Source organism: Impatiens glandulifera, chromosome 8, assembly GCF_907164915.1.
Source record: "Impatiens glandulifera chromosome 8, dImpGla2.1, whole genome shotgun sequence".
NCBI classification, from domain to species: domain Eukaryota; kingdom Viridiplantae; phylum Streptophyta; class Magnoliopsida; order Ericales; family Balsaminaceae; genus Impatiens; species Impatiens glandulifera.
Window position 1 is genome coordinate 6,724,972 of NC_061869.1, and position 13,634 is coordinate 6,738,605.

Genomic DNA, 13,634 nt, shown 5'->3' on the forward strand with positions numbered 1-13,634 from the left:
GGAGAGTATAGAGAAATTTTTATTTTTTATTTAAAAATTTGTATTATAAGAAGCATGATTTTGCAATAACTATAATTTATTATAACCTAATTATTTAAAGAAAACTACAATATTAATAGTTACATGCAAATTTATTGAAATTCTTAATTAAAATACATGCTCGGTCAATTCTTGTAGCTTTTGTTTAATTCTATTTTTATTAAGATTGAACTTGTTTGAGATATGTAAGAATTTAATAGACTTATTATTATTATAATGTGAAATTGTTTTTTTCTTAAATGATGATATAAATGAGAACTATAATGTGAAATTGGGAATGCATGCATCATATAAATATATAATTGCCGCACTAGCTAAAACATTAACATTAACCGCTACAAATTCAAATTCCAATAACAATAACCGAACTTAAAAATGGTACAAGGCCTTGATTCCCGCAATGTCGTCAACATTCAAGTTGTGTTTGACTTCACCATATCCAATATATGGCCACATGACGGCTTCTTTAACGGTGCTATGTCCGAGTCCAAGAGAATGCCCTAACTCATGTACCGCGACACTCTCTATGTCAACTCCCGTAGGATGTGCCCCAATCACCCACTTCTCGTCTGCATTGAAATGGACCCCGCCATCAGGTGGCATCCCTGCGTGAGCTAAAATCCCTCCGGGACCATCAAAAGGGCCACTATCCCCATGCGATCGTTTATAGAAAGCAATTTTCAAGTCGGATTGTGTAAAGTCATTGATATTGGTAAAATTGAATTTAGTGACTAACGCCCATCTCCTAATTGCCCAATAAATAGGTTTATAAGCGTCCCCTCGAGTTCCTGGCTTGATGGCCCAAGATAGGTTGAGCTTTGGCCACTTTGTACCGGTCACGTAGTATGAACCCTTTAATTGGTCTAGAACCATTTTCATCCCATGCTTGACCATAGTACCATTGACCAAATCAGGGCAACCGCATCGAGGCTTCGACATCAATGACAATGTCTTCTCGTCCAACTCACCCGAAACATCGAGATTGTAGAAGAGCTGAAATTTCTTGACAGCTTCTTCCATGGGATGGTCTAGAACTTCGGATTCGTCGACATTAATGGAAGGGTTGAGATAACCGTACTTGATAAGGAATTGTTTGATTTGACCTAGCCCCTTTACTTCGTCACCTTTCTTAGAACCTAAGAAATCGTTCACAAACTTAGAAGATAAATTCAAAGAAAATGTTTGAACAATTAAAAACGAGTACAAGAATATGTATAACAAAGAAATAGTATTGGCTTTAGCTGCCATCTTCATGTTTGTTATTTGATGTTGGTATTTTGATTTCTCATTTTCTACATTTTATACACAAATTTTTTTGATTGTCTTAACTATGCTATAGATTTTGTTAATATAATATCGACCATATATGGCAACTCTTTTAGATCTAGTAAATATAAGACTAATATAAATTCCCAAAATATAAGATTAATATGATCGTGAATGAAGGTTGTTAAAATTAACATTTTAAGTATATTATTAGTTTTGGATAATTTTTGTTACATCAATCTTAATGGGTTTGAATTTGATGTTATGCAATACTATCTAAAATTAGTTAAGAGTTATATGTAAAACAAAATTATATAAATTAAATCAATAAATTCGATTCATTTTATCTAAAAACCGACTAATCTAAAGTTAAGCATTATTAGTATTATATAAAATATGTCTATATTAAATTCATGAATTATATGACTAACATGTTACTATACTTATTTAATTACCTTCATAATATAAAGTAATAAATTATAAATTAAATTGTCATTTCCAAATCAATCGCATTAAAAATAGGTGTGTACATTACATGGATTATCCGAATTCGAAATACTAATTCGGATAGGTTATTTCAGATTGGATTGAGTTCGAATTTATTTGAATTCAGATTTGATTGAATACGGATTGGATTGGATTTTGATTATTCAAATATCTAAATAAAATATATGTTTTTTTAATTTTACTTATTTTACCACAATATATTATTATTTTTTAGTTTATTTTCACAACATTTAGGCAATTATTTTATTAGTAATCAATTATATATATTTTTTTTATCTTCTTCCTTAACTATTGGATAGATAAAATATTATTAAAAAAAATAATTATAATATTGTTTTGAGATTTTAAAAAATTAACAAAAAAAAAGGTAAAATAAATAAAATCTATTAATTAATTACATAGTAAGACAGTAAAATTTTAAATTAGATTATTTAAATCATATTCAATCCAATTCGTATTAACTAATATTATGGATTAAATTTAACATGGATCGGATAAAACGGATTGAATTTACCCATTTGATCACCCCTATCAAAATGTGATTTTAAATATATTAGAAAATATTAATATTTTAATCTGTATATTTTTTTATTATATATTTTTATGTAATCTCTTTTATTGTATATTTTTTAAATATTAGTTAAGGAATATTAAAATTTAAATGTAATTCAAGGAAGATTTTATAAAATTATAAAAGTGAAATATAATGTAATTACATTCTCCCAATAAAACAGTTAATGCAAAAAAATAAATAAATATAGGGATTCAATTGTTATGTAATAAGACTAGAAAATATATACAGGATTATTAGTATTTGAGCTTTTAATTAGAAGTTTGCCTTTTTTTTTTTTATAAGTATAAATATTGATTGACTAAATTTTAAACTTAGACTAGACAGTTTTTTATAGCAAGTATAAATGTGGAATTTCATGTTACATTTACCAAAAACACAATTTATTGTTAAAATAAATACATATAAGGATTCGTATCTAATATTGTTTGATCAAGGATTAATTTTTTATGGAATTATTTGAAATATTCCATTTCATATAAAGAAGAAGTGAGTTTTTAAGAATTATTTAAGTTCAATTGGTAAGAGACTAATTCGTGTTTAAAATTTAAATTTTATAAATATAAATTATAGGAATTTTAATCATTTTATTAAGTAATTTGATATATTATAAAAATGAATGTATTAATTTTATGAAAAATCTTAAAGACAACGTACCTATGAAACAAGACCTAAAGTGTATTTTACTTGTAGCTTGTTCTATTGTTTTGATTTTCTTTTATTTTCTATTTTAAATGCTTTATATTATTTTTTTTAAGTTAAAAAAAGTATTAAATGATTTAAAACATTTTTTATAATAAAATTAAATTTTAAAATTTATGTTAAAGGCCAGTTTGGACTAGATGCTTCATTTTCTCACATTTCGGAGTGTAAAATTGTCATGTTTTATAAAAGGCCGTCTATTTCGGAGTAGAGATATGTGGGATAGTGTTGAGACTCTATCTCACATTAAATCAAGCATTGAACCTATGAAAATATTTTTCTTTTCTAATTTTTCAAAAGGTAAATTAGGTTGTGACTCTCATAAATCAGTCAATTTATAGTCGACTAGCTTAGTAACGAGCTCGATTTGAGTTTATCTCTCGGTCAATCAAAGTATTTGACATTTTTAGAAATAAATTCGAATTTAGTCTACTATTTTGGTTTCTCATTCAACGCTTGATTTGAGAGGATTGTGAGTTAGGGAGCTAATTGCGATTCAAATCGATTTCTCTCGCATGTCGATTTTAGACACGTACACATATAAAAGTTGTGATGATTACCTTAATGTTGTGATGATTACCTTAATTAACTGAGAATATTATGGGTCAGTCAGTTCAATGAGGGGCTTGTTGATCTAAAATAAATTTTGAGTATACTCATTTATCTTTGTTGCAAATGGAACCTGTTCTTAGTGAAAATTGAAGTTTGTCTATTTTTTTATTTTCTTTGTTTTGAAATGACTTTAGTAATTTAATCAATAGAACTCAATGGAAGAAGGTGAGTACAAGAGTTTTTTATTAGGAAAAAAACAGAAATTTGTCCTAATTTGAATCAAATAATACAACAACAAATATGAATAACCAAAAAAAAACCAACAAATTAATCGAAAACAACATTAGAACAGCATGAAACATAATCAGCAAACAAGTTTACTTCATCTCGCCCTATGCGGTTGATTTTATTAAGTATCCTCACCACTTCTGGAATAAGCCTCAAAAGGTTATTACATTCACCATCCTTCACCCTATTTAAAGTTACATCAAGGTATTGTCTTCTAATTCTAACATTTTCAGTTTCATACCTTTTAATTGGTGTTCCTTCATACCATGGATCATACCAGAATTCCGTCTTCCACCCATCGCCAAATCGAACTTGAAACATATACCATAAATACTGATTTAATTTGAGGATCTTCTTCAATGACCGTGACATTTCATCTTTAATTCTGCACATTCATATCCTCTTCTCATTCTTCATAAACCCGAAATGGACTCATTTCACCCAAATAGAGTCTCGTTTGCTCTCTATCTCCTAGAATGCTTATATGTGAGTGCCCTATTACATTTTATGCAACTTTTAATTCTCATCCCACCTTCATCTTTTGACTTACACACATCTTCCCACCTCTTCCATTAACCCCAAACGAAATCCCTCATTGGACGATCGATTTACTTTCTTAGGGATAACAATATGTTGTACCCAAAATTAATACTATCCTCAAGGAAGGCCAGTTTTCCCGTAAGGTACTTAGGAATTCCGTTAACCACGAAGCAGATTGAGATCTCACACTACAAGCCCCTAATTGAAAAGGTAAACAACACGATATCTGGCTGGTCAGCGAAAAAACTTTCTTATGCAGCGAGGATTGAATTTATTAAAATTGTGGTCATGGACATAGTTGGCTACTGGGTGCAACAGATGGTCATTCCGAAGAAGATAATGAAGGAGTTCGACACGCTGATGAGGAACTTTATATGGGGTAGTATAGGAAGAGGAGGAAAGAAAGTCAATTGGACCGCTCTCTGTAAACCGAAGGACGAGGGAGGCATCAGCTTGAAGAATTGTATCGAGTGGAACAAAGCTCTCACCTTCAAGCATCTATGGGCTTTGGAGCGCAATCAGGAGTCATTATGGATCAAATTGGTGCATACGAGGTTTATGAAATACGAAACTAACATTTGGACCTACAAAATTCAAGAAGGTATGAGCTGGTCTCTGAAAAAGATTTTTAAACTAAGAAGCGATATTGCAGATCTTTATGACATCCGGCTAGGGGACGGTAAAAGCATTCTATTCTGGAACGACCCCTGGTTCGAAAACCAGGAGGAGTTTCAAAATACCCGTATCAGAAGGGACTGTGCAGAAGCGAAAATCAAGGACATTAAAGACGGGAATTGAGACTCACTCTAGAGAAGAAATCTAGAAGGACAGAGGATACTTGATCATATAAGTAACATACAACTACACGACAGACCGAATATTCATGAATGGAAAGCTGAGGACAACGAGAAGCTGGTATCGAAGAAAATATGGGAGGTAACCCGGAAAAAAGCGCAGAAAGTAGAATGGGCTCCTCTTGTATGGTCAACGAAGATTATCCATCGACACTAGTTCATCCTATGGCTCGCCTTTTGGGAGAAACTCAACACTCGTGATCGTATCAGCAAGTATATGAGCATCCCGGACGCGAACTGTGTTCTATATAGAGGAAATAAAGAAACCATAGATCAACTATTCGAGAGCTTATGTATTGCTTCGGAGCTTTGGGACAGATTCTATAGAAGTCTGGAGCTGATCAGTTTCCCGAGCGAATGTAATGAAATTAAAGAAGTGACACTCATCAAAGCCAAGGGAAATAGATTTGCAACAAGCGTGTTCAAGTGCGGCTTTGGAGCAGTGGTGTATAACATTTGATAAGAACGACATGCAAGGGTATATGGCAGAACCTGCAGGAGCATTGAAGAGTTATGGAAATATATTGTATCGGATTGCAGCGCCCTCACGGGAACGTGAAGAAGAATTCCAAGCACGAAGCATAACTGGAATATCTATAGGAACTGAAATTTACCGTTTTTTGAACTCACTAGAATTGAAAACATTGTAATCAGATAATTCATTTACGATTTTAACTTTTTAGCTTTTATTCAGAATGTTACAACTTCAAAATCATTCTAGGCCTGTCTAGAATGATCTCTTAAACTTGTGGGTTTTTTCCCGTTTTAGGAAATTTTTAATGAAATCTCCTGACACTAGGTCTCTCACAAGTGTTTTTTTTTACTTTAGTTTTACTCACACTTGCATTTAGTTGAATTGTACATCGCTCAACAAGCTATTTGATCTTTATGATAGGTTGCTTTATGTTACGTTGTGATATCTTAAAATTTTACAATATAAGAGTGTGTATATAAGAGTGTGTGACAATTTGTTTTTGTTATCCGCAAAACAAATGTGTTCTAAATGAAGAAATTTAACCAAAAACACATCACTACTATCTTTGCTGGCATATATCATCTATTTAATTTTTTTTTCAGACATATTTTACCTATTACAGCTTATTTGGTCTAACATATAAATATATCATTTTTCACATTAATCCTTTGTCACAACATATTTAAATTTTGTATGATGTTTAAATGACATACTAATAAAGAATATCTCTTGACTGTATTGAAAAAATTTGAGTACTAATTTCATCATACCGTCACCGCCACCGCCACCGCCACCGCCACCGCCACCGCCACCGCCACCGCCACCGCCACCGCCACCGCCACCGCCACCGCCACCGCCACCGGACCTTATCAAAACCCATGTCTCAAACTCTTTGTTAGTCTTATTCCCATTATGACATTTCTGATTGAGACATGCCTCTCTTGTATCATAATTATAAATACGTTTTATCATGTTCAGTCATTTTTAACTTTAATTTTTTGTCATAATTATCCACAAAATAATTATTGAATGATGATATAAATGAGAACTATAATGTGAAATTGTGAATGCATGCATCATATAAATATATAATTTCCGGATCTAGCTAAAACATTAACATTAACCGTTACAAATTCAAATTCAAATTCCAATTCCAATAACAATAACAATAACCGAACTTAAAAATGGTACAAGGCCTTGATTCCCGCAATGTCGTCAACATTCAAGTTGTGTTTGACTTCGCCATATCCAATATATGGCCACATGACGGCTTCTTTAACGGTGCTATGTTCAAGTCCAAGAGAATGCCCTAACTCATGTAGCGCGACACTCTCTATGTCAACTCCCCTAGGATGTGCCCCAATCACCCAGTTCTCGTCTGCATCGAAATGGACCCCGCCATCAGGTGGCATCCCTGCGTGAGCTAAAATCCCTCCGCGACCATCAAAAGGGCCATTATCCCCATGCGATCGTTTATAGAAACCAATTTTCAAGTCGGATTGTGTAAAGTCATTGATATTGGTAAAATTGAATTTAGTGACTAACGCCCATCTCCTAATTGCCCAATAAATAGGTTTATAAGCGTCCCCTCGAGTTCCTGGCTTGATGGCCCAAGATAGGTTGAGCTTTGGCCACTTTGTACCGGTCACGTAGTATGAACCCTTTAATTGGTCTAGAACCATTTTCATCCCATGCTTGACCATAGTACCATTGACCAAATCAGGGCAACCGCATCGAGGCTTCGACATCAATGACAATGTTTTCTCGTCTAACTCACCCGAAACGTCGAGATTGTAGAAGAGCTGAAATTTCTTGATGGCTTCTTCCATGGGATGGTCTAGAACTTCGGATTCGTCGACATTAATGGAAGGGTTGAGATAACCGTACTTGATAAGGAATTGTTTGATTTGACCTAGCCCCTTTACTTCGTCACCTTTCTTAGAACCTAAGAAATCGTTCACAAACTTAGAAGATAATATCTTATCATTCAAAGAAAATGTTTGAACAATTAAAAACGAGTACAAGAATATGTATAACAAAGAAATAGTATTGGCTTTAGCTGCCATCTTCATGTTTGTTATTTGATGTTGGTATTTTGATTTCTCATTTTCTACATTTTATACACAAATTTTTTTGATTGTCTTAACTATGCTATAGATTTTGTTAATATAATATAGACCATATATGGCAACTCTTTTAGATCTAGTAAATATAAGACTAATATAAATTCCCAAAATATAAGATTAATATGATCATGAGTGAAGGTCGTTAAAATTGACATTTTAAGTATATTATTAGTTTTGGATAATTTATATTACTTCAATCTTAATGGATTTGATATTATGCAATACTATCTAAAATTAGCTAAGAGTTATATGTAAAACAAAATTATATAAATTAAATCAATAAATTCGATTCATTTTGTCTAAAAAAAACATTTAATGCGATCGACTAATCTAAAGTTAAGCATTATTAGTATTATATAAAATATGTCTATATTAAATTCATGAATTATATGACTAACATGTTAACATACTTATTTGCCTTCATAATATAAAGTATAATATATAATAAATTATAAACTAAATTGTTATTTCCAAATCAAATGACATTAAAAAGTAGGTGCATTATATGGAGTAATCCGAAATCCGATCCAAATCCGAAATATTAATTCGGATTTGTTATTTCGGATTAGATTGACTTTGGTTTGGATTGAATTCAAATTTGATTAATTACAGATTGGATTGGATTAAGATTATCTAAATATCTAAATAAAATATATTTTTCTTAATTTTACTTATTTCACCGTAATATATTATTATTTTTTAGTTTATTTTTGACATTTAGACAATCATTTTTTTTTCTACTAAAGTAATAATTTTTATATATTTTTTATTTTCTTCATTAAGTATTGGACAGACAAAATATTATAATATATTATTAAAAAAAACTAATTATAGTTCTTTTTGAGTGATTTAAAAAAAATTAACATAATAAAAAGATAAAGTAAAAAAATAAATTCTATTAAATAATTAAATAAAAAATATATTAAATTAGATTATCCAAACCATACCATTCAAATATTACGGATTGAATTAATATAATATAGATTTACCCATTTGTTAATCCTATTAGAAATTGATTTTAGAGATATGGGAAAATAATAATATTTTAATTTGTATCTTTTTATTATATATTTTTATGTAATCTTTTTTAGTATATATTTTTAAATATTAGTTAAGAATTATTAAAATTTAAATGTAATTCAAGGCATATTTTACAAAAGTATAAAAGTGAAATTGAATGTTACATTCTCCCAATAAAATAGTTAATGCAAAAAATAAATAAATATAGGGATTCAATTTTTTTATGTAATTAGAAGTTTGCCTTTTTTTTTTTTATAAGTATAATATATTGACTCAATTTTAAACTTAGAAAGACAAGATTTTTATAGCAAATATAAATGTGGAATTTAATGTTACATTTACCAAAAACACAATTTATTGTAAACATAAATACATATAAGGATTCATATCTAATTTTATTTGATCTAGGATTATAATTTTTTTATAGAATTATTTGAAATATTACATTTCATATCAAGAAGAATAAGAAGAAGAGGTGAGTTTTTAGGAATTATTTAAATTAAATTTGTAAAAGACTAATTTCTGTTTAAAATTTAAATTTTAAATATAAATGATAGGAATCTTAATCGTTTTATTAAGTAATTTGATAGTTAAAAAAATGAATGTATTTATTTTTTTTATGAAAAATCTTAAGACAACGTATCAAACAAGACCTAAAGTGTATTTTACTTGTAGATTGTTCTATTGTTTTGATTTCCTTTTATTTTCTGTTTTAAATGCTTTATACTATGTTTTTAAAGTTAAGAAAAAATATTAAATGATTTAAAACATTTTTTGTAATAAAAATAATTTTTTAAATTTCTGTTGAGGCCAGTTTGAACTAGATGCTTCATTTTCTCACATTTCTTTGTCCTATAATTTGAGTTTCATAATTCTTTAAAAATAAGGAAATCATAGACAATTCTTACATGAAACTTAGAATAATTGTAGGATTTTGTCATCTTTGCACTGTCAAATAACATATATTCTAGCATTTTCTTACAATAGAGAACATAGAAGCTTGATTAGGAATATATATTGTGAATGGTCCTTAGACTTAAGCTCTAGAAATAAATTTTCACTTTATAAGTATACCTAAGACTTGGATAATCATTTAAACAAAGCCTAAAATTGTCATGTTTTTATAAGAGGCCAGCGATTTCGGAGTAGAGATCTGAGACTCTTTCTCACATTAAATCAAGCATTAAACCTAAAAATGTTATGAAAATATTTCTTTTTCCTAATTTCTCAAAAAGTAAATTAGTTTAACTCTCATAAATCAGAGTCAATCTATATTCTACTACTTTAGGAATGAGCTCGAGTTTATCTCTCGGTCAGTCAAAGTATTTGACATTTTTAAAAGTAAATTCGAATTTAGTCTACTATTTTGGTTCCTCGTTCCACGCCCGATTTGAGAGGATTGTGAGTTAGGGAGCTAATTGCGATTCGAGTCGATTTCTCGACATGTCGAATTTAGACACGTACACATATAAAAGTTGTGATGATTACCTTAATGAACTGAGAATATTATGGGTCAGTCAGTTCAATGGGGGCTGAGTATACTCATTTATCTTTGTTGCAAATGGAAACTAATCTTAGTGAAAATTGAAGTTGTCTATTCTTTTTTTTGTATTTATTTGTTTTGAAATGACTTATAGTAATTAAATCAATAAAACTCAATGGAAGAAAGTAAGTACACAGACTTTTGTCCTAATTTGAATCAAACAATACAGCAGCAAATATGAATAAACAAAAAAACCAACAAACTAAAATCGAAAACAAAATTACAACAGCATGAAACATAATGAGCAAACAATTTCACTTCATCTCGCCCTATGCGATTGATTTTATTAAGTATCCTCACCACTTCTGGAATAAGCCTCAAAAGGTCATTACATTCACCATTCTTCACCCTATTAAAAGTTATGTTAATGTATTGTCTTCTCATTCTAACATTTTTAGTTTCATACCTTTTAATTGGTGTTCCTTCATACCAGAATTTCGTCTTACTCCCACCTCCAAATCGAACTTGAAACATAGACCCTAAATACTGATTTAATTTGAGGATCTTATTCAATGACCATGGCATTTCATCTTTAATTCTTCACATCCATATACTATTCTCATTCTTCATAAACCCGAAATGGACTCATTTCACCCAAAGAGTCTCGTTTGCTCTCTATCTCTTAGAATGCTTATATGTGAGTGCCCTATTACATTCTATGCAACTTTTAATTCCCAACCCACCTTCATCTTTTGACTTATACACATCTTCCGACTTAACCTTCTTCCCACATCTTCCATTAACCCCAAACGAAATCCCTCATTAGACGATCGATTTGCTTTCTTAGGGATCACAATATGTTGTGCCCAAAATTAATACTGCCCATAGTCACCTTAGTAATAAGCTCTATTCTCCCAACATATGATAGACTTTTAGTTTCCCAACCATTAATTGTATATTTAACGTTCTCAATTAGTGACCTACAATGGGAAATGGGAGACTTGCAGTTGTCTAGAAGATATGGAAACTCCTAGGTAGGGAACTAGTAAAGTTCCTTCCTTGATGCCCAGTATGTTAAATATGTCTGCCTTAGTATCCTTGTCAACACCGCCATAAAACGTCATACTTTTATCCTGATTTATATAAAGACCTATAATTTCATAAAACAGAGTTAGCACATCCCTACCAGTTTTAATAGAATTCACGGTTAGAAATCTTGTCTTGAAAAATAACAGAAAAATATATACATACGATGTTACAAATAAATAAAAATAAAATAAGATATACGAAGAACAATATCATCGCATTTGATGGTTGATTCGAGGCATGTGTTAAACACATTTCCCTTAAAACAGTTCCACCGTCTCCCCGTGTGCTAGAGCTTGTCACAGATGACTGTCTCCCAGGGTACAACGAATCTAGTAGTGATTCAGCACCGGAATCACTACACAACGAGCTTGATAAAGTACCTGAACTATCACCGGGTTTCAACGGAAAATATCGAGCGAAGAACTCGAAAAACACTCACAAAACAAGAAGAAGACTTTTGGAATTCTAGAGTGAGAAATATGAAGTATCTGTAAAATGAATAATGGATGGGTATATATTGCTGAGAATTAAACCTGTAAATAAAACCATCCAAACATTTATTAGCAATAAATATTGCTCATTCATTTGTTAATTAATCCATAACTAATTAACATCAGCCGCCTATACGTTGATTTACAGAAATGCAATGTTAGACATTCAATGCTAATGCTAGCTAATTGAAGAGTCCATACGTTAGCCAATAGGCCAATTAAAGCTAAATGTTTATCCTAACATTATGTTTTAATTTTCTAATTAGGCATTAAATATTAATTAAACAATTAATATTTAATTATAATTTGGATTAAATTCACCGTTAATTCACGTTTGAATTTGTGTGAATTTTATTTGATTTTATTTATTTACAATCTTATTTCCATTCATTAATGGAATTAGCTTAATTCCAACATTCACGTCCGCATGAACCACTATAAAGAGATCATCCGCAAAACACACGTGAGTAATGTCTTCCTCTTTATAGAAAGGTGGTGAATGAATGGTTTACTCTTCAGTATCTCTTTGAAGATACAATTAAATAGCTCCATGGTTTAAACAAATATATAGGATGAGAGCGGATCTCCCTACCTAATCCCATTTTCACCCTTGAAATAACCACCGTGAGCATCATTCACACAAACAATGAAATGTGTGGTAGTTACGCACTGCATAACCTATTCCACAAATACGCTAGGGAATCCAGAAACTATTAAGAACTCTTGGATAGTATCCGATCTAATGGAATCGAGCGTCTTTTTTATGTCAACCTTGAAAGTAACCTTAGGAGAGATTCGTTTCATACCATAGCCCTTAAGTATACCCTACATAAGTAAAATGGTATGTGAAATAGACCGAGTAGGGATGAATGATGACAGTCCTAGGCTAGCCAATTTAGGGATAACATTCTTAAACCTTTTCGAAATGATTTTAGAAATGATTTTATACACAACATTGCAGCAGGAAATATGTCAAAAATCATGAATCATTTTGGGAGTAAAATTTTTAGGATTAAAATTTGAAACAGTAACATTCTATTGTTTCAACATTTTCTATTCTTAAATAATTCCATCACCCCTTCATTGACTTTTTTTCCCACAATTCCCCAGTTATTTTTAAAGAATGTTGCGTTGAATCCATCCGGTCTAGGATTTTTGTCGCCATTCATACGAAAGAAGACCTACTCAATCTCCTCCTTAGTAACAATCTCAACCAGCTTCTCACATTCCTGATCTGCTTTAGCAAAGAATTCCATGTTACTGTTATATTCCTTTTTTTACCAATAAACAAAAACCGGATTGCTTCCTCTTGCACATGTTGTTAATCTAGTTTTACTCTATCCATATATGAATCTGATCATATCAAGCTTCAAAGATTTTACATTTTTGTTACAATATATATTAGATAGTAAGTTGTCTCATTTTACTTAAAGTTAATACAACAATAAACTAATAATTGTTGATCGACTACATAATAAGAATACTAATTACAAAGTATTGATTACTTTAAAATTGTTCGGTCTTGTTTGGATAATGACTGCGACTCATCCCTCCAACAACAAAAGAAAAAATCAAGTATTCAATAATAATAGTGACTCATCCTTTCCACACAAAAGGATAATAGACAATAT

General features: G+C 30.7%; 2 protein-coding genes across 2 annotated transcripts; both read right to left on the reverse strand.

The window, feature by feature from the left end:
- Nucleotides 1-408: 408 nt before the first annotated feature.
- On the reverse strand, nt 409-6,766 carry LOC124912830 (metalloendoproteinase 5-MMP-like). Its single transcript, XM_047453473.1, has 2 exons — nt 6,565-6,766; nt 409-1,175 (listed from the first exon to the last, which is right to left on the reverse strand). The coding sequence occupies exons 1-2, from the start codon at nt 6,764-6,766 to the stop codon at nt 409-411; spliced, it is 969 nt and encodes a 322-aa protein (XP_047309429.1).
- A 206-nt stretch (nt 6,767-6,972) lies between these two features.
- On the reverse strand, nt 6,973-7,860 carry LOC124912831 (metalloendoproteinase 5-MMP-like). Its single transcript, XM_047453474.1, has one exon. It carries the CDS (start codon nt 7,858-7,860, stop codon nt 6,973-6,975), a length of 888 nt encoding a protein of 295 aa, XP_047309430.1.
- Nucleotides 7,861-13,634: the final 5,774 nt, after the last annotated feature.

Coding starts and splice junctions, on each gene's coding strand:
- LOC124912830 (XM_047453473.1), bottom strand. CDS start 6,766: ATGATAAAACGTATTTATAATTATGATACAAGAGAGGCATGTCTCAAT. Junction 1,176..6,564: donor CGGTGGCGGTGGCGGTGACG/GTATGATGAAAT, acceptor ACGATTTCTTAG/GTTCTAAGAAAGGTGACGAA.
- LOC124912831 (XM_047453474.1), bottom strand. CDS start 7,860: ATGGCAGCTAAAGCCAATACTATTTCTTTGTTATACATATTCTTGTAC.